Raw genomic sequence first — 26632 nt, 5'->3', positions numbered from 1 at the left:
AAAAGGAGCCAGAGGATTACAAACACATCCTTAAAACCACTTCCATAATAACCACAAATTACAGAAGCTATGTCTAAAGATGAAATTTCTCAGAATAGTCCAGTAAATCTGCCTCTGAAAATATTCTGGAATTATCTTAACATAAGTAATCTAGAAACATATCAATGTATGATTCATACAGTAGACCATACATAGTATTTCATTGCCAACAAAATGTGGCCAGTATTAGTTTCCAGCTTGTAAAAGATTCCAGTAACGGTGTTGATTGCCTGATACCCATATTATATAACAAAGTCAATTTTATTCTTGCCAATACTGAATTTTGAGAAAAATTCATATATCTACATGTATACACATCTACCCCACATATGTGATGTTGATATCCTGGTAATAAATTGCGGATCCACATTGCATTTTTAATGCACCTTTTACAACCTCACCTATAACACTGCCTACGAATCTATCTTCCTTGGGGTTTATCTCAAAGTTCCAAACTTCCCAGTAGCTGCCTTCAGTCACTGGCTTTTTTTAAATGTTGTGGTTTAAAAATCATTCCTCTTCTCCCCAAATGGGAAATTCTCACCACCCTACTCCAAAATCCCCACAACCCTCTTGTTTTAGAATGCAAACTGGGCAATGGACTAATGCCAGGTTGACGATCCACAATCTTATCTTCCACAACTGTGAACAAGGATATTTACTGCTTTTCAGCAAGGCACACAGTGTACTTGCTTGTAGCCCTAGGTATCTTGAGACAGGATTTAAAGTAGTATTGTATACATAAAAGTGCCATTTAAAAAAAAAGATTTTAGAAGTATTTTACCTTTGTTACTTTTAATATCCCCTTCTCACTCTGAGGCCTGTATAGTTGGACTCATAGCACTAACTTCACAAGTAGAATACAAAGAAACAGTCTCAATAACATACTTAAAAGTGTCTAAAACATTTCTAAAATAATTTTTCTGTTACATAGACAAGATACATGTCTGTGTGCCAGACAGAATTCATGATGCTGTGGTATGATTATTGACACTTGCTTGGGATACCATGCATAACTGACTGAGGAGTCACCCAGCCATTCCCAAGCCCTTTATATCATCCTTCACAATTTTGCATTACATATTTTAAGTTCTGCGAGTGTAAAAAATAATCAGAAACGTTACAAATTTTGATGGAATTTTCTGTTCCCTAAAATAAACGTCTGAAAGTTTGATGTGGGGGAGAATAGAATAGATGAGACTTTTGCAATATATTATACTACAAGTTGAAAATTATACAGATATAGACAATATAAATATTTGAAATTATACATATGTGGAAAATATATAATGTTTGTGTATGTTTACGTTATTTTAGGTGGTGCAAGTAGCACTGCCTAATACTGGGAATGGTCAGGCAATCTTAAAAGACTCTTTTTGGTTGCTTATTACTTTGCCAAACTTTAACAACTGGGGCTGAAATTTTCCATATTAAGTGTCCACTTTGGGCTGCCCTCCCCCACCCCCAACCCAAACAGTTCAGCAGTTTCTGAGAACAAGGCTAAGGAAAAAATATGATTTGCCCATGTTTAAAAATTCTGGTGACCTTTTCTTTGAACAGCTTTTGCATGCCTGTACTTTGCAGCAGGGATTTGACATTTATGTCAGGGATGTGCTTTTTGCTGTCTCCATGAAAATCTGCCTAAATCTGGCCATATTATATGACTCTGAAAAATTGCAGTGTGAACATGCTCACTAGAGATATCTTCAGTTTTGGCAGTTAAAATCTCCAAAGATTTCGTTGTCACTAAGCATGGAACTGAGAAGAGAAGCCTGTTTCTCCAGTGCTCTCAGAGACCTCCCTGCTGGCACCAAAGCAGCAGGGAGGAATAAGCTATCTGATTTGAATGCAGATGAGACAAGAGTCAGACAGAGAGGAAGCGGGAAGAAGTAGTTTGGGGGTGGGTGGGGCTAGGAAAATGGAGAGCTAGTTGGCTGCTAAGGAGGGAAAGCTGAGATAAGACAAGGAGCTGGGGCAAGACAACAGCTGTAAGGACAAAGAGACTGGGACAAGGAACCATGGAGAAAGCAGAAGGAGACAAGGAGATGGAGAGTGGTTAGAGTGGGGAGACAGACTGGACAAAGAGAGAGACCAGGACTAGAAATCAAATGACAGGGTAGGGGGAAGCATGGAAAGAGATTGCATGAGAAGCAAGGGGAGGGAGGAGACAGGGACTGGGACTGGATGGGCAGGCAAGGAGACTGGGATGACGAGCTCAAAGGATGTGGGTGGGAAGAAACAGTAATGACATAGGTTGGAGGGATAGGGCAGAAAGGATTAAGCTTGAAGAGAGCGGATGGACAAGTCTGTGCCCATTAGAGTACACTCCCCTTCACAGCCCAGCATGGAAACAAAATATGCATCTCACCATTCCTCTGCTGTCAGCAAATATCAATGAAACCTCCTAGCAAAGGGTCTCTCTCTTCCCCTTCTAATACTGGTCCTCATACAGAATGACAATGCCCTACTACTCCATTACCTCAAGTGGCAGAGGTCTGTGCATGAAATCTAAAGGTTCCAATCACGCTAAAGGTTCCAATCCCCTCTTCATTCAGTGCGAGGGAAGGACCTGCTCTGGGAATTAATCAAGGTTGTGTGTAAGACTGCTCTCTGTTCAACCCTTGCCTTATTTGTAGCAAAAGCTGGAAGATCTGTAGTGAATGAGGCAAGAGACGTCAGAAACAGAAAGGATGGTCTCATGGTTAAACCAGTTGAGAGCTTCCCTGGAGAACTGGATTCTATCTCTGACATGGAACAGAATTCCTGTGTGATGCTGAGCAAGTCACTTAAGCTAAACTTTTCACAAGTGGTCACTAACTACATATTTCTAATTTTCTGGGAGTCCAACTTGAGATCCTGGGGACTGATTTACAGAAGTGCTCCAACTCGAGTCTCAGGAGCTGCGCTTTGAACATATAAAGTACTTCCTCAGGCAAGGATTTTTTTTATTATTATAATTATAATTGCCAATGTAATAATGCTAATTCGTAATTCTTGGGACAGAAAATCTTTAAATATATAAGATTTCTTTGTAGCATTTTAGTTAAATACCAATTCATCTAGGTTACTGCAAATTTTCTGAGAAATAATCTTTTTTCAACAACGTGTGTGCAAAAGCAGATTTCCAACACAGAGTCTGAATTTCTGAGATTGCAACATTACTAGGAGAAACTGGCATTTCCCATCAATGCAGTACATCTACTCTGCTGCAAGTCGTCTGAGTTCAGGAGTACAGATTTGATCAAGCAAGTTATTGAAAGCCTCTGACGTATTTTTTAAATATTTCTTGTTTATTCCGACAATAAACTGTGCCTCATTTTTGTTTGTGCTGTGGTATTTGCTAGCAAATTTTTGCCTAAAAGGAAGGCTGTGTTTCCACTCTTTAAACCTGCTATTTCCAGATCAATTCTGGGACATGATTTCAACAACAAGAGAAAAACATTCAAGTCATTACGTGAGATAATGTATGAAAACAGCTTACCATCCTTTTTTATGGATACAGTATATTTGGCACCATTTAATGTTTGCAAATTTTACTCTCCCCAGCTAATGAAGCTCATATGTGATAGCTCACTGGTTTCAGTTAGCTAGGAACAGAGGTAAAGAACGTCTTTTCCCAAATGAGAGAGTGTTGGATGGGCATATTTTCACTATCATTCAAAAAAGGTCCTTCTATATGCATCCCTAACTAGACAGGGCTCCACATCCTTCTGACATGACACCACATTTTTATATATACCCCTCAGACTGCCTACTTCTCCCCACCTTTCACTGACATCCCCCAAATCTACTTCTTGTTCCCCTTATTCCTCTGACTCCTTAACTGTTTTCTGTCTAGTTCCCTAACACATTCCCTTTGTCTGAGGCCCTCTCCCAGCACATCCATGTGGAGATATGAGGGTCTGGGGAAAAAACGGAAATTTTAGGAGGAAAATTTTTTCTAGGTTTTTGTTTTCCTGAGGCCCGGTACGGAAAAATTGGAAATTTGGGGAAAAATTGAAAATCAACTGTTATATGAAATATATTCTCAGAATAAACAGTGAAAGGAGGAGGAAAGAAGGAAAACTTGAGCTATTCTAGCACATCCAAGAATATATTAGTAACGGTTTACGTTGTATATAAGACTGGTATGGTTAATTTTGTCTACAATTATACTTGCATATATGATAATGCACTATTAAAGAGTCTGGTGTTACTATAAAGTTTGGATATATACCCGAATTTACTGTTGATCCTTAATATTGTGCTCTCATAACAACTTTACAGTTACGTCATTTTCTAAATCTTTTTTCTAGAAACAGGAGTTTCTGCTGGGTCTGCATGACAATGTCAGGTCAGGTCTATTGGCATACAATTTCTGAGCCCAAAGGATACAACCTTCTTTTTTTGTTTACAACAATACTGATGCTTTCTATTTTCAACATTTTATATGTTTTCCCCTCTTTGACAACAGGCAAAATGGCAACTACATTTGTCAGGCATGTCCATCCCTAATACTAGATATATTTGTCATGATTATTCAACTCAAAACTAGATCATTTGTATTTATTTCACAAAGATACCAAACAGTACTTTTTATGTGCTAAATTCAATATATATCTCATTCTTTAAAAACGTAAGCGAAGTTAAGTTTTGATAAACAAGTAACTACCTCAGATATTTCAAATTCTCAGAAAATTTCCACTTTTTTTCCCCCAAATACCTTCAAAATTTCCAGAAATCTTACATCTCTAACTCCACACTCTCCTGTCTCTTGTCTGGCCTCCCCTCCCCCACCCGCCCAGCTCTACTGGAAATAATGGAAGGTAGCGGCTATTCTTGGCAGGGATGGCCTCACATTCACCTGCAAAGGTTAACAGAATATGGTGGCTGTGACACTTTAGGGTCTTATGGCTGGGGGACAATTTAGGATATTATGAATACCAATATCGTAAAATTTCAATGAGTTATGCCAGATATGCCATGTAATATGTCTGCAAATATGTTACAATTTGCCAGATATGATAATCTCATTTATGTGTTTGTATCACCTCTATTATGGATTATAGATATGTATGTATGTCTGTATTTCAAAAATTGTGCTATGCTTCTGGGTGACACTCCCAGACAGTTTGGCATCAGCTCTGCCTAGCCTTATTGATTATTAAGGACCATCAACTATGCATTGACCTATTGAGAGAAGGCAAGGGATACACCTTATGACGCAGCAAGGCATGCAGGGCCATGCCTATGGACAGAACTCTAAGGCTTCCAAGCCATGTGCCGTGCAGCTTGTGTTTGGGACAAAGAAAGCACAAGCCGCATGGCAAAAGACTATAAAAGGCAGCTGCACCATCTCCATTTTGTCTTCAATCCTGCTTCTTACTTCTGGAGAAACTTTGCTACAAACTGAAGCTCTGAACAAAGGACTGAATGACCCATCCAAGCTGTGGATGTGTTCCAGAGGGACCTTTAAGCCAGCAAACTCACCAGTACTGCTAGGACCCTCATGGACTTTGAATCTTTGTATGTATGGGATTGCTTTACCATTTAACATCTCTCCTCTTGTACTTTTTTCTTTATAATAAACCTTTAGGTTTAGATACTAAAGGATTGGCTGGCAGCGTGGTATTTTGTGTAAGATCCAAACCTATACTGACCTGGTGACATGGCTGACCCTTTGGGGTCTGAAGAACATTTTGTATATATGTGAGCAGAGTTTTTTTAAATAACTTCTCACTGTACTGGACCGTACTGGACCTATGTGCTGACTGGGAGCCAGAGGACTGGAATGCAATAAAGGGGGCTATATGATTCCTCTTTTGCTTCTTGACAACCAGTGTGGGGGATCAGAAGCACAGTTTGTGACTAGTTGGGGAGTTTAACTTCAGTGTCACCCACTAGTCTTGGGAGTATCTGTTCTCCCTTTTGCAGCCTGCCCTGCCCTTGCCATTTCCAGTGAGGGCTGCCCCAGGCACCACGAGTCACTGTGGCCATCTAAAAAAAACCAACGAGGAGTACTTGTGGCACCTTAGAGACTAACAAATGTATTTGGGCGTAAGCTTTCGTCATCTAAAACCCACTTCAGTAGATGCATGGAGTGAAAAATACAGTAGGCAGGTATATATACACAGTACATGGAAAGATGGGAGTTGCCTTACCAAGTTGGGGGGCGGGTGTCAATGCCAACAAAACAATTCAATTAAAGTGGAAGTGGGCTATTCTCAAAGTAGAATACCAACAGAGGAAAAATCACTTTTGTAGTGGAAATGAGGCCAATGTAACAAGGGTGGCCCATTTCAAACAGCTGACAAGAAGGTGCGAGTAACAGAAGGGGGAAATTAGTTTTTGTAGTGACCCATCCAATCCCAGTCTTTATTCAGGCCTAATTTGATGGTGTCCAGTTTGCAAATTAATTCCAGTTCTGCAGTTTCTAGCTGAAGTCTGTTTTTGAAGTTTTTTTTGTTGAAGAATTGCCACTTTTAAGTCTGTTATTAAGTGTCCAGGGAGACTGAAGTGTTCTCCGACTGGTTTTTAATGTTATAATTCTTGACGTCTGATTTGTGTCCATTTATTCTTTTGCGTAGAGACTGTCCAGTTTGGCCAATGTACATGGCCTTTGCACACGTACTCTCTCTAGAACACCTCCACATCTCCAGCAACTTTCTGAATACCACAATCAGCTTCAGCAATGGAACCCTACAGACAACTATATACAAGAAACCTGCAGCTGTCCACGCTTACCTTCACAGATCCAGTAACCACCTCAAATACACCAAGAACTAGGTTATCAACAGCCAGGCACTCAGATACCACAGAATATGCTCTGAGGAGAAAGTGTGGGTTACACACCTTAACACAAACTTGCCTTCACCAAAGAAGGGAAGAGAAGAAGATCTCATCATGGAACAGGTCACGCAAATACCCTGAGAGAACCTACTTCAATACAGGGGGAAAAACCCTCCAATTGCACTTCCCTGTTTGTCACCTACCACCCCACACTGGAACACATAGAATCATAGAATATCAGGGTTGGAAGGGACCTCAGAAGGTCATCTAGTCCAACCCCCTGCTCAAAGCAGGACCAATCCCCAATTTTTGCCCCGATCCCAAATGCCCCCCTCAAGGATTGAACTCACAATCCTGGGTTTAGCAGGCCAATGCTCAAACCACTGAGCTATCCCTCCCCCCAATGTTACAATGTTTGATGTTACATACGGGGTAACATCAAACAATGCAACCCATACTCAAAAGATTAATTCACTACACATCAGAAATCATGGACTTAATAAAGACATTGGATTTATGGTTTATTAAAACAATCAATAATCCACCCATCCCCACCCCTTTTTGTCCTGTGATGGGCCACTTCTCCCTGAATGTTCTCTTACAATATGTGTTAACTACTTATGCTAAACAATCTGTTCCATCTTGTATTTAGTGATGACACTCTGAGTACCTTTCCAAGACCCGAAGAAAAGCTCTATGCAGCTCAAAAGCTTGTCTCTTTCACCAACAGAAGTTGGTCCAACTTCTTCTCTCAGGGTTGGAAAGAAAAGTGTTTTCAGCACTGGTGCAGGAGACCTATCAACTCTAGGGCTCTCAACATTTCCAACACAGGTGGAACTGAACCAGCAACAGTGACAATTTTTTGTAAATATTCCCTAGCATGGAAAAGATCTAAGAAACAATTTGCTTAGCGTAGACAGGGCCTAGATCAGACATTGCTAAGTATCTGCTTAGTCTCAAAAGATAAAGAGTAGGCTCTGTGACTCCCACACAACCACTCTGTCAGGCGATATTTACAATGGCTTGTAGCCGCATTGAAAAAAAAAGTAATGTGCAAAATATGCATTTCAGTCATTACAGAGAAGGGATTGGGAAATATGAAGGAACAATTCCAACACAAATGGCAGAAAAAACCTCCTTCCAGCCTAAGCTGCGAGACAGGAAAATCCTGCTTTGCAGAACTCGTAAACCCATGACAATCTGGAAATGGACAGCTGGGTATTGAAAAAATATATCTGAAACTTCCTTGACTCCACTTAAATTTTTGGGGTTTTTAGGCTGATATTGCTTAAGAAAATTAGCATTTAAATGTTCCCAGTGAAGCTCCCCAACTAACACCTCACTGAAGTAAACAAGGTGTGGGTGGAAAGAACAGTTCACACCTTTGATGCTGCAGGACATTTTCTGCAGTAATAATCATACTTGCTTGCCATTGTAAAGCACTCTGTATATTTGGAGAATGGCACAGACATTAACTAATTAATCCTCATACCACCCCTGTGAGGCAGGTCTGGATACACAGCTAGGCTGAGTTTACCTTGTGATGGTTATTTCGGAAAGGAGAAGGCTACTTTTATTGTTTAATCTAAGAAATCCTAGATTGTGAAGCAATAGAAGAATTTTCGAAAAAATTGAAACTGCAGAATCTCTTACCAGCAGCATTACTACCATGAAACCTAAGTAAAATTTACAAAACAGAACAAACAATAGAGGTAAACAGAGATTAAACTAATAATGGGATTCAGGCATTTTCATTCACAGATACCAGAAGAATTTCTTGAAGGGCAAGAAATTTTATATATACACAAACAGTTTACACTACCCTTCTAAGCCACATTTAGGCTGTGTCTACAACAAGGAATTTTAAAGAAAAATATCCAACCACTGCTACCACTATTTCAGCTGAATCGTTGTTAGCATCAGTGAGAGTCCTAGCATAGCTCAAAAGCAAGTTTGATTAACAGAATAGCAAAACACCAAAAGCAACTGGAACCTTGTTTAATTTTATTTTGTATAATTCCTAATGCAGAGAAAGCTTAAGAGGATAGTACATAATGGAGTCAAGCACCGTTTAGGGTGACCATTGCTTTCCTGCTTAAACGAAGGAGAGATCTGATGCAAAGAAGGAATTAAGTCTTGGGGAAAATTTTGTTTAAATTAAGCCAAGCACAGTTTTCTGTAATAATTTACCTACCAGAACAAAAATAATTTTATATATGTACTCTAAGCAGCATGTTCTACATATAAGAATTATGAAGGATCACATACTGATTCATGAACTAAGTGATATGTGTATGTATTAGTTTACACACATATACTATATATTTTTATGACCTATTATCTGTGCAGAGTAAGCACAAGTCTTTTCTGCGTTTAATCATATTTTGATGTATTATATTCGGTCTGTGAGGACTTTCATATAAAAGGAATTATATTCATGTAGTTGGTGTATGAATTATGTACAAACAATATGGTATTTATATTCATTCACATGTGCTTTACATATAATTTTTGTTTGACATAGGTGAAGTCTCTATAGCAGGGGTGGGCAAACTTTTTGGCCCGAAGGCCACATCTGCATGGGGAAATTGCATGCAGGGCCACGAACATAGGGCTGGGGCAGGGGGTCGGGGTGCAGGAAGGGTGCGGGGTGCGGCAGGGGGCTCAGGGCAGGGGTTTGGGCTCTGGCCCAGCGCCACTTACTTTGAGCGGCTCCAGGGTGGCAGTGGTGCACAGTCAGGTTGAGGCAGGCTCCCTGCCTGCCCTGGCCCCACGCCACTCCTGGAAGTGGGCGGCACCACGTCTCTGCAGTCCCTGGGGGAGGAGGGGCAGAGGGCTCCACGCGCTGCCCTTGCCTGCAGGTACCTCCTCTGAAGCTCCCATTGGCCATGGTTCCCTGTTCCCGGCCAATGGGAGCTGCGGGGGCGGGGGGGGGCGGGCGGTGCTCTGTCCATCCCACCCCCCGTTTCCCCAGGGGCCGCAGGGACATGGTGCTGGCTGCTTCCAGCAGTGGCACAGGGCCTGCGGTGCCGTGGAGGGGAAATCCTGTGGGCCGGATCCAAAGCCCTGCTCTATACTGTAAAGGAACGCCCCCTTTTCCATCCTACTGTTGTAGCTGCAGTAACTTGCACCAGCCTTCAGGAAAGGAAGAGTCGCTTGAAGTATCAAGGTAGATGGAAGTGGTTACAGGATGTGCCCAGTAAAACAAGGATTTTTCCATGCTTTCCTATAATTTTCTTTACCCTATGTACACTGTAGGACTACCATTTTCAACAACGGTTGTGGATGGAGTTGTACTTGGGTAAATCTACATTAGGAGAAATGTGTTTCTTAAAAACAAGTTGAAAATGACTAGTAGGTGCTAGCTGGTTGAGCTGAACCCTTGGCTTGCATGTGCTGAAGTATGGATTTGCCTTCATTGCATTACACTAGACTTTTAGAATGAGTTAGTAAGAAACCACTAGCTATTGTGTTCTAAAAATAAGCCACACAACCTTTTCTCTTGCCTTAGACCAGCGGTTCTCAAACTGTGGGTCGGGACCCCACAATGGGTCACAACCATGTTTTAATGGGGTCGCCAGGGTTGGTGTTAGACTTGGTGGGGCCCGGGGCTTCAGCCGATGCCCAACAGCTTCACCCTCGGCAGCAGGACTGAGGTTCCATGCCCCCCGTCCAGGGCTGAAGCCCATTGGCTTTACCCCCCCCCCCCACCACCCAGGGCTTTGGCTTGGCCACTCCCCCCCAGCCCACCCAGGGTGGTGTGGCTCGGGCTTTGTCCCGTCCCCCATCCCTCCTGGGGTCCTGTAGTAATTTTTGTTGTCAGAAGGGGGTCACAGTGCAATGAAGTTTGAGAACCGCTGGCCAAGACAAACTCTCTGATACCCATTGTCAAACACAGCAGGATTTCCTACTGTAGGCAGAGTGTGCGTGCTTTGCTTTTTTGCTTTGGAGTTCTCTCTCATTTCTTGCCAGGTTGCTCCCTCAAATTACATTTGTTCTTCTGGGAAACGGGAGGGGAAGAGAAACGTTGCTGTACTTATTTAAATATGAAGTTAAATACAGTACGGCAAAGAGCATGTATGTCAGGTTAAAAGGTAACAAAATCCTAGAGATACACACTGGATCCCTCCAGGGATTGCTTGTTCACAAAAGGAAGAGTATTGCCTGTAATGGCTGACATGAAAGAGAAGGCTCTGCAGAACCACACCAACTCTAGTACACTAAGTATTTGAATAATGGATAGTGTTTTTCCCTAGATGTGTCTGAAACAACTGAAAAAATGGGAGTGATAAAGTACAATCAAAACTTGACTCATGACTGAGGGAGAAAGCCTACTTGCAGCTAAATAAGTGACACTGAAAATTAGATTCTACCCACTCAGTCCTTTGTGCTCAAAAAAGCAGATTTTTTATTGTTCTCGTGTTGTGTTTTGATTTTCTTTAGGTTTTTTAAAATTTAATAAACCAAGAATTTTTACTAATCAAAAGGGACCCCAATGAGAATTCCCCCAGAAGGCAACCCAGAAACAAAGTGCATAATTCCAATGCAGAACAAGAACACGAAATAGCAAACCTGTGTCACTGCTAGCGGTTTCAATCCCTCAATAAAGGGAGCTGATATAATTACGAATACCCTTCTGGTTGCCTCCCTCAGACTACCAATATCATCTCAGTCATTATTCATCTGGACTTCAGCCAGCTAGCTCAGCCAAATCCCAGCTTCCAGTAAACACTGTCATTCATTACACTACATGAGACAAATTAGAGACAATGAAGTTGGGTACCATCTGCATGCATCTTACAGACAGGAGACACATATTTTTATAGTAACCCATTCAACTCAGTAATAATTGCTATTAGCTGATAAACTTGATAAATATTTACAAATATCAGAAAAGGTTAATCTGCCAAATGTAAGTTGTCTGTAGAAAGATTTAGTATTTACTCTAGTTCCACCCCCCCGCCACCCTTTCCACAGAAATTTTATCTTGTAGACCTTTCAAAACTTAGCTCAGTGCCTCATATTGGAATAATCTGAAACAGAAAAGAAATTCCAAGAAGCGAGCTCATTTTGACTGTAGCTGAAGTCTGACCACAGAATTACCAGTTTATTCCATTTCCCAGAAGTCTTTGTTAAATTATAGGATTAAATTATATAAATTCATATAAAATTATCCCAGTTGGATGAACTATGCACTTCTAAGCATCGCACATAACGAAGTGTCCATTTACAATTATATAATGGGACTGTACAATCATTATGCTATTTCTGCATAATGTTACTGGCCAAAATGCCTTGTTAAGACGTGATAAAAACGCAAAACACAAGAGCAAAACAAAAACAAGAGCAAAAAAGCTTGACATGACATCATATGGCATCCATCTTTTAGCATCCATAAGCCTTCTCATAACCTCATTTTCAAGATTTCACATTTTTTATATTAACAGAGTAGAATAAAGTGAGATAACGCTTGGTTTGCGTGCAAGAGGGCTAAATTTAGGATTGATATTAGTAATACCTACTAACCTGCATCTGCCATTCTTCCTTCAGTTATGATTTTAGATCTCTCAAGCTATGAAGGCTCTGGCCTGACCAATATGGGCAGACATTATAGCCATACTTCAATTCTCACAGCTCTCTTAGGGCTACCCCATCGTATAAATTGTAGCTTACCCAAGTGGTCCTATTGAAGTCAGTGAGCTAATAGGTAAGGATAACTGCAAATGTAAAGGATTGTAGGATCAGCTCCTGTTAATAATCTCCTCAGAGCAGGGTCCCCTGCCTTTTGTCAGTCTGTAAACACAGTGCACTTCTATGGCAGTTTAGAAATAAAATAAGATATACCTACGGGTGTGCTAGTATTAAACATATCTGTGAATTGGTGGCAATTCATGCTTGAAAAAAAAAATGTGTTAAGCAAGATTTCACAACCAAATGCTTTCTGTTAGAGGTAAAATTCCCCACAAGGGAGAGAGCCTCTAAATTCTATCCTATTTTATGGAAATACTTACAGCATGCTCAGCACCATAGTATCTGAACACCTTCTAGGAGTGCATTAAGCAATGTGACTAATTTCACTCACTTGTGGTTAGGGTGACCAGAGAGCAAGTCTGAAAAATTGGGACAGGAAGTGGGGGGTAATAGGAGCCTATATAATAAAAAGACCCAAAAATCAGGACTGTCACTATAAAATCGGGACATCTGGTCAGCTTACGTGTGGTTCGTTCTCTCACCCTCTCCCCAGTTTGTGTGCAGACCAGTGTTGTTTTTTCTTTTAATATATCACCATGGGGTTATGTTAGAGAAGGCAAGGGCAAAGAAGCGAGCCTTGCTCTTAGAGCTGAAGAGCGTGAGGTTTTTGATGGTTCTAAGCTGCTGTGGGATTTTGTTTCCCAATCTTGAATCAACACCTGAGAAAACTCTGTCTCCTGCACAGATGAGTTTTGCTTTAAGACCCTTTGCATCATATAAGCCCTGAATATGTGGCTCTGTAATGCTTAAGTTATGTGGAGGGCTTACATACTTATTCGGGTCCCTCTTCACAAGGGTCAATTTCACTTTTATGTGACTAAAAAACATGTACTAGTAGAGGTGGTACTAGTCCACTGGGGGCCATAAGCAGGAATATTTTGCCCCCCCCCCCATACACACACAATTAAAAGCGAACAGGTGGCCACCTTGAGCTGCTCGGGGTTCTACGCAATTACTTAGTCTGCTTTTTGTCTTTGTGATTTTTGAAGTGAGTTTGCTTAGCTACTTTGCTCCTTTAACATGTTTGTCTATTGTGAGTGCTACTGGGCTAATTTTCTGACAATACTCCAGGACTGCTATTTTTAACAGACAAGACTTCAGCTATATAGTTTTCAGTTCTTTTCTGTGAAAGATTAATCATCATCCTATTTCAATCATTGTTATCCTTTCATATCCCTCTTTGGTTGTTAATGCACATTCCTGTAACCATTAAAAGGGTGGCAGACTCAAGCACACATTTGGCAGAAATATCTCAACAATAATTTTAGATTTTTTTTAAAGCAAATCAAATTAACTAAATAAGTTATAAGCATATTACATACTTGTGTTATATTGAGATCTTGACTAGTAACAAAATTATACTGAGAAATATGCCAGTGATATCACATGCTTCTCCTTCCTTAGTTCTCAGTAAAATACCAATTATTGACCTTAAAGTACAGCAAAGACAGAAAATGCCAGGTGCCCTATAACAAAATAATTTTAGCAAACTCTGTCTGTAAAATGCCCATATTTTCTGACTTGTTTCAGTTGGTCAAACAATCAACTTCTTTGAACTAATGGTTAGACTAACTATCTCCATCATTCTGCACGGGACTGGGACTGACACATGCTAGGTTATTCTGGGCAAAGCTGGATAAGACAAGACATGCTCCTTGGTATCAGTTACCTGAAAAGGGAAAAGCTATCAGAATCAAATAGCTCTTTGATAGTAAATTTACCATAATAAATTTACAAATTTACCATGGCCTGCAAACAAAATTAGCTGAACACTACACGTTAAGTTAAATTCATTTCTAAACTAATGAGTCCATACTGCTTTGTCCAACTGAATTAATACTGAATTATCTGAAGTTGCTTTACAATATGTTCATTTAAATTCTGTGCCCAGACCAATTTAGACTGGGCTGAAGTGTTCCATTTTCTAACTCATCTATTACAGGTAAGTAAAACTATATGAAAATGCTAAGGAACATAATTGTACAAACAAATATAAGATGACTGATGCAACTTCTTTGGCAGAATTCTTGCCCCATTGAGGTCAATGGCAAAACTCTCACAGACTTCAGTGGGGCCAGGATTTCATCTCCAATCTTTAAAACTGAGAACTCACTAAATCAGGGACTGTCACCGTTCTACCTGTTTGTGCAGCGCCTAACACAATGATGCCTTTATATCTCTAGATTAGAGCTGGTCAAAAAATATAGTCGTTTTTTGTGGGAATTTTTTAAAAATGTTTTTCCCCATTCTTTGTAGAAATTTCCCATTAAAAGTTTTCATTTCTTTTTTAACTGAAACATTTTAAGTTTTCAGCAAAATTTTTCTGATTTCAGTTTCCAGTTCTTAGAAAACTGGAAGACATCAAAAATGAAATTATTCTATTTTTCTTGGGGGAAAAAAAAAAGACAGATATTTTTCATTGCAATTACTTTGATGAAAAAAATTCACATCAGCTCTACTCTAAATACTAATGTAATAGTAATGATAATAATGTAAAAGTCTGATGTTAAAAATTAAGATGTACTACACACTTAAAAACAGAAAGAGAAGACAGATAATATACTTTAAAATTAATGATTCATATGAAATATTACAAAAACACACACATTGATAAAAGTTTAAATCACTATGGATTTTGGCTTAGTTCATGAGTAGAATTTACCTTTCTATGTGAAAACCAACCCTGTCCGGATGGTTTTAAAGTCACCCTAAGTTTCATATTTCACAGTTAATACCAAATATTGGTTCTGACTCACTCTCCTCAGCTCTAACTTCCCATCTGTATTGTATACGTGCATTTTGGATCCATTTTGATTTAACAGACCCAATTCAAAAACATAGTCCAGAAACATGAACGGTTGAAAACACTTTAGGTTATCACAAATTATCGTAGATAGAACTTCCTCCACCTTGATTAAAGCTCTCTACAGTTTACTAAGGGGAAAATCTCATCCTTTCCTATGAGCCTATAGAAGGGCACGTAGCCACATACAGTTCCACTGTGTGCAAGATTTGTAAAATCTGTGTATATAATCCACACCTCATGTGTGCCACAAGAGCCCAGCTCTGCAGAAGCTCTGTTAGTGCTGTTGTGTCTGGGCAGTAGGATCAGGGGATCCATCCCTGTGTGTATCAGCCAGCCACACACCTTCATGTAATTGAGTAGGAGCAGAACCTGACATCAGATGTGATGTAACTCTAGTGCCACTCCACAGGTTGATGGAGGGGAATAACCTCTACCATTGCCGGACCTCCCTCGGCCCAGAACGCACTTATTCACAGTTACTGCGAGGAGACAATTTCCCCCGAGGCATTTCAGTCTTTTTAAAAGTCAAAAACAACATTAACACAATATTAGTCATATCAGTGTATAATTAAAGATTAGTGTGAATATTCTATCTTTACTTTCGCTGTCCTAGGCAGAAAAAAAATAATTCCATATATACTGGCCAAGAGAACTGCCATGAATTTCCTGGGTGATGGGGAGACAAAGACTGCTCCCTTTCCAGAAACTGCAGAATGCAACATTAGACATTCCACAGTGTGTGCAACTGTCCATTCCCAAGGGTAGAGTGACTCCATACAGCTCGACTGCTTTAGGCTGCAATTTGGCACAAGGGAATGATCTCAGCTGAGATAACTTTCCCTTTCCACTGGCATCCTAGCACAGAGCAGACTATTCCCCAGCTAACTGAGTAACAGTCACATAGGAAAGAACTGTAAAATACTACTACTTAGCATCTATGAAAGTGCCTCTTCTCTGACGATGCCCAACATCACACAGCGACTCAATGGTTTAGCCAGCACTGGAGCACAGAGGATGTATCTCACAGCCCCTCTGCCTTAAGCAATTCCACCCAACTCTCCCTCCCAGTTCCAACACATCAGACTCTCAATTACTGAAAGCTACAGAGAGGAAAAGAATAGAGCAAACATGGTACAACAACCCCCTTCTCCCTTATGTTGGGGAAGAGAATCAGGAGCAACTGACAAGAGAAATATGACATCTAGACTTTCTGGACACTCTCTTCAATTCCTTCTCTCTCCCCTCTCCACACTCTAAAGGCCTTGTCCTCACTGCAGAATTACCTATCAGTGGCCAGTCACCAGACTAGCTGCCAAACCCTAGCGTAGACAGCCAAATCTGCTATAAGTCATGATCTGCACCCACACAGCTTATCTCAGCTTGAAACTAGTGCAAGCTGCACCAGATCAAAGGTATAACAAGAGCCAATGGCTGGAAGCTGAAGCTAGATGTCAGACCGGAAATTGGGCATACACTTTTAACAGTGAGGGTAATTAACCTTCACTGAGGATGACTGGGAGAATTTATCAAAGTTGGTGGTAGATTCTCCAACATTGGCAATTTTAAATCAAGATTGGATTATTTTATTTTATTTTTATTTTAAGATACCCTCTAGTTCAAACATACATTATTTTGGGGAAGTTGTATGGCTTGTGTTATATACAAGGTCACACAGGACAATCACAATGATCTCTTCTGGCCTTGAATTCTATTAATCAAAATGGAACTTTTCCTGCTTAAAATAGGAATTTAAACCAGTGTACTTCTACTGGTTGCTAGGCTCTGATGGATCTAACATGGTAAAACCCCAGAATAGCCAAAGCCTAAGTAAACTCTTTTAAAATATATGGATTTCCAGACAATAGGACAGTCTAAGGTCATCCATCTTTCCAAGAACAGCTGCACAGCAGTTAGTGTCATTAGAATTTGCTTACATTCATTAAAAAAAGTTACAATGTAATTTGACAGGTTTCAGAGAATTTGAAATACTCAGACCCCAACAACACACTCACTACTGGATTTTTAAAAATTCCTTAATTTTGTTTGCAAGTAAATTTATCTTCTCTGGTACAAAACAAAAACCTCAATCCTGGGCTGAAACAACACATATCATCCCAGAGCTAATTTTTACAGCCAAGTTCTCTCTGAAGATGCTATTACAGGGGCACTGACACTGTTTTAACTATAAAAGCCATCCTTATAACCAAACATTTGCGGAATAATTACCACTACTTCTATCTAGCACAAGTAGTTTAAATTTGAATGAGCTTCTCTGCCAGGTGTGATGTGATATATCCCATGCTATAAAGGAAGTGCAAGTGCTCCACTCTTTAGCCTCATTCATGATGAAGGAATCTTTTAGTGAAAGCAGGGGATGAGCACTTGAATGTATGCACTATAAGATCTGGAAATGGAAATCAGGACTTCCCCACAATAAGTGGAGAAAACTCCTTTCCCCCCTCCTGCCTTCCCCCACTCATTTCTGCCAGTCACAACTACAACATGAAAACAATTACAGGTAGTGGTAAAGCAGAGTGCCAAAAGCTTGCCCAGACATAACTCCTGCCATCAGTGGCAGTTTTGCCAAACAAAGTAGAGGCCAGTCCCGCAAACCTTGTTTATGCAAGTAGCCCTTTTACTGGGTCAGGTTTTTATAAGGTGTGAATCAACTACCATTATCAGACCAAGGTGTTCTGCACCTTATATCTAAAATGTATGTTGTGGGTTTTCTTAAAAAAAGCATTTCAGAGTTGTTAAGCATTTATACCAAAGAGACAATTTTAGGGGGAAGATCAAAAATATGACTTATAATGGAACCCAGTTTAAAACTGTGAAGAAGCAGCTGCTTCTCCAAAATGCTTGTTACTTAAGCTTGAAATGCTTTATTTTCAAAACAGAGCAAATTCCCTCCAAAATTTTATATAATAAAATTTCATAGGAACTATTTTTTTTTAAAAATTGCGAAGTGGAAGCTATGTTCCACAGAACAAGTATAGAAACAAATGTTAAGTTAATTTGTCCAACGAGGGCTAAAACCTTGATTATGCCAAAGATATACAAAATTGAATGATAAGATCCTTGTTTTATTGTTATTTGTGTTTTTGTTTTAGAGACTTTAACATACATTTAACAAAGCACAAAAAATTACATTAAAGATTTGAGTCCCTTTCTTAGACTATAGGAACAAGTATCATCCTTTCGTAGTCTCCTGCTTCCAATTAACTAAAACTAAAATTGCTGTTGTTAGAAGGTAGAAAGGGGCCTATATTTCCAATGCACATTAGGATGGAAATACTTAAGAAAAATTAACAGTGAGGTAACCATCCAACTCATTCACAATTTGGAATTTCATATTTGCTTTTAAAAATCACCAGCTTGAGATGGCACCTGAATTTTTTCAGAGGATTATTAAAAACTTATTTTCTAAGGAACATAAAAACGTATGGGAGTTTTTGCTGAATAAGGTGCCACTCAGCATCAACAAGGGTGGCCAAATATGACCCTAAGTATTTCCACAGAACTTAGTGCCCTTTGATTTCTGTTCTGTGGGTACTTAAAGAGTTAAACAGCAGCCTTCTTCGTATTGCTGTACTTTCTGGCATTGTGTAACTATGCAAGGGATTATGAGAAGCACTAGTGTTTTTTTAATATCCAATTCACTCCCCTCTGATTGCAACATCTTAATATTACATTCTGATTAATCGTGGTTGAATGCTTTGAATTCTGCAGCAGATAAAGTACAGTACATTTCCCAGTTTAGGAACTTAAATTAGAGCAGTGCTATTCTTCTACCAATTAAACATGCATGGAAATCTACTGCTCTGAGCATTTACCGTTACATTTGGGAAACGTAAAAAAAAAAAAAAGTTAAAATATGGAATTAATCATTTCCTGTTCATCTTTTATCTTAAGTCTGTAAAGCATGTGATTTTGTACATGTATTGTTGTACTCATATCAAAATTGTCCTTTATGAATCAGTAAGCAAAGCAGTACTTTTTTCAGTGAGGGATGTGTGATTTTGGGATGAGTATTTATTTATTGACTACCCAGCAGTATTTTCATTCCTCTAATTTGACTCAGTGGTCTTGTCTCCGAATATTAAAGATCTATTTCAAACTTCTTTATGAAAGAGCAGGAACCTTGCAGTTAATTTTTTAACTTACACTAAATACAGTTTGGTTTGATAACAATTGTTTAAACAAAGGAAGTTTATGTTGAAAGTTTTTGCTACTCTTAGTAAGGCTTCAGTCAACGTTAAAAATGAAAAGGAAGACTGAGTTAAGTTTGTGAGGAGAACATGCCATGCCATGCAGAAACAAAAATACAGCATTGCACATACTTGAAATTTCAGCATGCATGGTTATTTTAACTACTTATTGTGAATGAATCTTTACTGCCTCCTGCCTTAGGAGCCCGATGCAATCAAAACTTTCTTGCAGTGGCTTACTTAATTTTTAAATACAACACTGAAGTTGAAATAGACAATTAGTTTTCTGAAGCATTTCTCTGTAAAAGGCTTACATAGATCATATATTAATTTGAAATATATTAATATTTGAAATATTAATTAAAATGAAAAACACATTATATGATACATTTTATGAACTAACATGCTATTCTCCGGGGGGGGGGGTGTATTCACACTACAAAAGTCACCACGCCAAGAGTATTTTTCCATCAAACATTTAGTTTAATTATTCCCTCTCTAGTAAGTATTTTATATTGTACATGTACACTAGTAAAAAGTTGTTTTGTTTCAAGGCCACCATGCATTCTGTTCTGTAAATTACATTATAGTAAGCTATCTTGATCTCTGAATAAGCACACCTTGCTGACTGTAACAAGGGTGCAGAATTACTGATGTATGCAGATAAATATTTGTCATGTTATTTACTTGTATTTTTTTTTCTTTTTTTGGTGTGGGCTAAGGGGACTGGCAAAGAAAGAGTTGGGGAACTCATTTTAGCAGTCTTTAGCACAAGATTTCTTTTGTCATGATTCATAAGAACTTTCAGAGACTGCCCTGGCATTCCCAGTAAAGAAAAGATAGATATACTTTACCAGTGCAGAAGTTCATAAGTGCTGAGGAATCACATACTGAAGCAAGACAAGGCAAGCTGTCTTCCATTCTTGTCACCTATGTTACAAGTACTATAAAACCAGTTGTTTCTATGTTTCTTTCTGCCTTCCCAGATAGTTTCAGAGTAAATCCCAGCTCTGTAAATCTGAAGGCATACTTTGAATTCTGAGGAAATCCTCCCAGTCCAGATGGCCCACCACAAAGCACTTCTGTGTTGGCACAAATAAAAACTCCTTAAGATAGGTCTCCTCCTTCTGCCTCTCTTTGCACTCTGAGCAAGAGGAAAGCTTCTGCTTTTGAGAGAGAGAGAGAGAGAGGCAAAAGGGGGTGGGATGCAGAAAAAAATCTGAGACTGTTTCAGGGAGTGGCTAAATCTCAGACATCAGAAATACAATAATAAAGGCACTCACTAACCCATGCACTACAGCAATTTGTCACAATTAAAGATCTCAAATGTTAGAACTCTGTTACCTCTGTTTTAGCAAAAGTCCGAGGAATTCACAGAATTCTCACTAACTAGTTTTCAAAATAAGGGGAAAAAAGGGAAAAAAAGAAAAAAAAGGCTACTGTTTTTACACAATAAGGGTCCATTCCTACCCCCATTTAAATCAACAGGAGCAAAGTTGGGTTCTTAATTTAGAGACCTGTACCTCTGCTATTTCTCCTTCAGATTAAGCTATACTGCCACTTGTCCTCAATGCGTGCTAATCCACAGGTTTTTCAGATTAGTTTTTACAAAATTAAAAAAGCAACAACTGAATTTTTATTCACCTACATAGACCTGAACAAACAATTATAGTTAAGAATAACTAACCAGGAGGAGTTCCAATGTTGCATTTTTAATAACTGGAAAAACAAACAAAAACAGTGTAAATGAAAACTGCTACTGTCCCAAAGTGTGTTTGCTCATGTATTACAATCAATAAAAATTGTAACTGCAGCCAAACAATGCATGAGAAAATGGAAGTGATATACCAATTTTTGGTATTTTCATACCATATCTCTCAAAATTAAAAAGTAATGCTACCATTGGCAATATGCTTATATGCACTATTTTACAATAAACTGAAGTGTAATATCCTAGTTTAAAACTAGCTGCTTTTGCAATGCTATCATTCCATTAAGTGTGAGAGAACTCATATTACAAATGCATTACAGTCTATTTAATATGACCATGCTTTTGTCTGTCTTGCAAAACCAAGTAGAGCCAGATGAGAACTAATGAATGCAACATGTGCTCATTCTTTTGGTAGCTGTGCCTGAAGCCAACTGGCAAAATGAATACAGTAAGATAAATGTCAAAACAAAGGAATCGGTGGTTACATATTGCATATATTTTCCCTTATATCTCTAATATGCTTTAAATAATCTAGCACTTTCAAAGCTTTGCAGAGCCATAGAAAGGCAAAAATTAAATACCTGCAGCAAAAGAGAGACTAAAAAGAGTAGGGTATCAGAAACAAAAGCACGCTGGGGTCAAGTCTCACCATTCAAAAGGCAATGGGCATGTGATACTGTCTGAACTGCATCCGAGGAAGTGAGCTGTAGCTCACAAAAGCTTATGCTCAAATAAATTGGTTAGTCTCTAAGGTGCCACAAGTATTCCTTTTCTTTTTGTGAATACAGACTAACACGGCTGCTACTCTGAAACCTGTCTGAGCTCTGAACATCTCTCACTCCTCTAATGTGAATTGTTCTTCAAGAGTTTGTGACAACACATTCTTAAAAGTAAAAATAATACACAAGAGGATGTTTTTCAAACTCAAACTCCCTGAGCTAGTCGATTCCAGCAAAAATATGTGCCTTGTAGCTACTCCTGAAAGCTTCCCATTGTGGAAGGAAAGAATTTACCTTATAAGAGATTAAAACAGAAATAAGCAAAAGATCAGATGGGCTATCACCAGGACATGCAAGTCTACACAACTCTTGCACCAGTAAGCAGAAGGTAGAATGGGAAATCACCTGAGAAACTGGATGGTGGTGAACTGCTGAGACAGGGAATCACTTAAAACCCCACTCCACCCCTGTTTCTTGTAACATCATTAAAGAGAACAAAAACAAGCAAAATTGAAATTCAGAATACGACATTTGGGCCAACAAACAGATTGTTGGGTTTGCTAAGTGGTACAGAACAGAGGGGGAGGTGAAGAGAGACCTAATTCCCTACTCTTAAAATTGCTCTTGATGATCATAAAATATAACCAATTGTACATGATAAACAGGAGACACCCAACTGAAACACGGCTTTAAACAATAAATTAACTTTGGATTGTTGGATTTCTAGGATAAAGGCAGAATTCTTGTTGCAGGACGCAACTAAGAGCTTGTATTGTGCATATGGGAAATTAAATGCTAATGTTTCCAGATGTATGATCTTTGACACAAACGATTTTTAGTTCTGATGAAGAGGGATTTCTTAAAAGAAAACAACAACAAAATCCCCCACTATGAAGCTACATTAATGCAGTATTTCCAACTAAGCTCACAACCTACCACTAGGGTTGCCAATTTTGGTTGGACGTATTCCTGAAGGTTTCATCACATGACATAATCTTTAATTAAAGATTAACCTTTAATTCCTGGAGACTCCAGGACAATCCTGGAGTGTTTGCAACCCTACCTACCACCCACCAGAGCAAAAAGTGTATTTCCTGAGGAAGCAAAGCACACTTAAAGCACTCCTTAAAGAAGCAAAACACACTATTGGAATACAGAGCTCAGAATATAATTTTCAATAGAGTTTGAAGTAAAACAGTACATTTTTCGGTCCTTGTCTTAAACTGTTTATTGTTGAATGGTTTGCTTTAAATGACTGTTGACCATGCTGGTCAACAAGATGGCTATGCCGTTGTAGGTGTCTGATGGTTAATTATATAAGGACTCTCAAAATTCTGTGCACTCGGTGTGTGTGGATGGGTGGGGCAGTGAGAATAACTAAATACTCTGCAAGGAATGACAGCACAACCACTCCATGACCGCCATTCTGCCCTGCTCCCCTAATCATCCCTATACTGGAGATGGGGCTTACTAATGAATATGTGTAGTTCTGAATCCACTGGCCACTTTCCAGCCTTCCCCCAACCTGCTACACCTTCAAAACAACACTGTACAATAGGGTGGAGCCTTCTCCGAGTATAGCTGCACACAAAGAATCCTACATCCTGTGCTTCTTTCCAGTCACCCAGTGGAAGTCTATCAGTTCCACTGCCTGTCTGGCCTTCTGCACCTGTGCAAAGGGGAACAATATTTGCCATAAACATATTCAAGTTATAGCTAGTGTGATATACATCTTCCCTTTTGCATATATTGCTGACTTGACTCATGGCACTAATGCCAGTCATTGCAATATGATCTTTGATACCATACAATGTGTTCATTATAAAAAATGGCATGAACAGTTACAACCCCAGTATTCATACAAATCCACATGCTTCCCATTAATTTCAGGATCCAGACAAATCTTGTTCTCTTTGGCTTTAAAACCCTCATGAACAAGGTCTTGCTTATCTCATGAACTTTGCCTCTTAAGTGCTTCCACCCTTCTAGCTGGGTCCTTAATCTGTTGCTTCAAACAATTACACCACTCCTAGTGCAAGAGCTTTCTCTTTTGCAATTTCTTTGCACTCCACAGAGTCTTTTCCATTTCCAGCTCTTCAAAGCTTTTCACTCTTAACAATCATCTCTTACTTTGTTTCTCCTCCTCTCCGCTATTATTTAACTCTGGGGTGCTGACACTTAAAATTAAAAAGGTCGTAGAGCAGTTTTTAAACTAAATGGCTGGGGGAAAGCCGACAGGTGCAGAGGAGCATGTGGTTCGGACAGCGATATCCCTTAGGGGATGATCTATTAATGGAGATTCCCTATGTCCTAGTAAGGAGGAGAGGATGGAAGATGATAAAATACAGGTAAGATCGGATGAGAAACAGTGAAAAGAAAAAAGTCTCATCCAATTACATCATGTAATGGCAGACAGCTAAAAAGTGACAAGTTTTTAAAGTGTTTATTTACCAATGCTAGAAGTCTAAATAATAAGATGGACGAACTAGAGTGCCTCATATTAAATGAGGATATTGATATAATAGGCATCACAGAAACTTGGTGGAATAAGGATAATCAATGGGACACAGTAATACCAGGGTACAAAATATATCGGAAGGACAGAATGGGTCGTGCTGGTGGGGGAGTGGCACTATATGTGAAAGGAAGTGCAGAATCAAATGAATAAAAATCTTAGATGAACCAAACTGTACCACAGAATCTGTCTGGATAGTAATTCCATGCTCTAATAATAAGAATATAGCAGTAGGGATATATTACCAACCGCCTGACCAGGATGGTGATAGTGACTATGAAATGCTCAGGGAGCTTAGAGAGGCTACTAAAATAAAAAACTCAATAATAATGGAGGATTTCAACTATCCCCATATTGACTGGGTACATGTCACCTCAGGCCGGGATGCAGAGATAAAGTTTTTTGACACCTTAAATGACTGCTTCTTGGAGCAGCTAGTCCTAGAACCCACAGGAGGAAAGGCACCGGATCTGGTCCAAGAGGTGAATATAGCTGGACCCCTTGAATATAGCTGAATATATATATAGGTGAATATAGCTGGACCCCTTGAATATAGCTGGACCATAATAGAGGCTCAACTTAAATGTATACCCCAAATTAAAAAACAGAGTAAGAGAACAAAAAAAGTGACACCGTGGCTAAACAACAAAGAAGTTGTGAGAGGCAAAAAGCCATCCTTTAAAAAGTGGAAGTAAAATCCTAGTGAGGAAAACAAAAAGGAGCATAAACTCTGGCAAATGAAATGTAAAAATATAATTAGGAAAGCCAAAAAAGAATTTGAAAAGTAACTAGCCAAAGATGCAAAAAGTAATAGAAATTTTTTTTCGGTACATCAGAAGCAGTAAAACAACTGCTAAACAACCAGTGGAGCCACTGGGCGATCCAAATGCTAAAGGAGCACTCAAAGACGATAAGGCCATTGTGGCGAAACTAAATGAATTCTTTGCATCGGTCTTCACAGCTGAGGATGTGAGGGAGATTCCCACACCTGAGCCTGTCACGGTTCCTCCCCCACTCTGAACTCTAGGGTACAGATGTGGGGACCTGCATGAAAAACCTCCTAAGCTTATCTTTACCAGCTTAGGTCAAAACTTCCCCAAGGTACAAAATATTACATCCGTTATCCTTGGACTGGCCGCTACCACCACCAAACTAATACTGGTTACTGGGGAAGAGCTGTTTGGACGCGCCCTTCCCCCCAAAATACTTCCCAAAACCTTGCACCCCACTTCCTGGACAAGGTTTGGTAAAAAGCCTCACCAATTTGCCTAGGTGACTACAGACCCAGACCCTTGGATCTTAAGAACAATGAACAATCCTCCCAACACTTGCACCCCCCCTTTCCTGGGAAATGTTGGATAAAAAGCCTCACCAATTTGCATAGGTGACCACAGACCCAAACCCTTGGATCTGAGAACAATGAAAAAGCATTCAGTGTTTTACAAGAAGACTTTTAATAAAAAATAGAAGTAAATAGAAATAAAGAAATCCCCCCTGTAAAATCAGGATGGTAGATATCTTACAGGGTAATTAGATTCAAAAACATAGAGAACCCCTCTAGGCAAAACCTTAAGTTACAAAAAAGATACACAGACAGAAATAGTTATTCTATTCAGCACAATTCTTTTCTCAGCCATTTAAAGAAATCATAATCTAACGCATACCTAGCTAGATTACTTACTAAAAGTTCTAAGACTCCAATCCTGTTCTGTCCCCGGCCAAGACGACTACAGACAGACACAGACCCTTTGTTTCTCTCCCTCCTCCCAGCTTTTGAAAGTATCTTGTCTCCTCATTGGTCATTTTGGTCAGGTGCCAGCGAGGTTACCTTTAGCTTCTTAACCCTTTACAGGTGAGAGGAGCTTTCCCCTGGCCAGGAGGGATTTCAAAGGGGTTTACCCTTCCCTTTATTTTTATGACACGCCCCCCAAATCTCAGCTAGGGTGAAACACTGGCTGGGATTTCTTCCTGGAGCTCTAGGAAAACAGAGTTAATAAGACACATGCATCTCTAAATATACTACCAAGTACATAAAGACTAACAATATTTTCCACATCTCAAGGACGATTTTAACCAGTTGATTCTGGGAAACTTTCACGGGAGAGTGCATCAGCC

The 26632-nt window shown here is 39.4% G+C and overlaps 1 protein-coding gene across 6 annotated transcripts in view; it reads right to left on the bottom strand.

The window, feature by feature from the left end:
• Window positions 1-26632, bottom strand: part of EML4 (EMAP like 4) — a 257086-nt gene that overhangs the window by 125470 nt on the left and 104984 nt on the right. For 4 of the 6 annotated variants that reach the window (XM_073339047.2, XM_073339048.2, XM_073339050.2 and 1 more), the window contains exon 1: window positions 20427-20713. The exons of the other annotated variants lie outside the window; for them this stretch is intronic. In XM_073339047.2, the coding sequence (XP_073195148.1) occupies window positions 20427-20493 (67 nt within the window). In that variant the 5' untranslated portion in view covers window positions 20494-20713. Of the gene's footprint in view, window positions 1-20426; window positions 20714-26632 lie in introns of those variants that run through there. 6 annotated transcript variants of the gene reach the window in all.

The sequence above is a fragment of the Lepidochelys kempii genome, chromosome 3 (assembly GCF_965140285.1).
Source record: "Lepidochelys kempii isolate rLepKem1 chromosome 3, rLepKem1.hap1, whole genome shotgun sequence".
Classification (NCBI taxonomy): domain Eukaryota; kingdom Metazoa; phylum Chordata; order Testudines; family Cheloniidae; genus Lepidochelys; species Lepidochelys kempii.
This window is presented reverse-complemented; position numbering and strand designations above follow the sequence as displayed.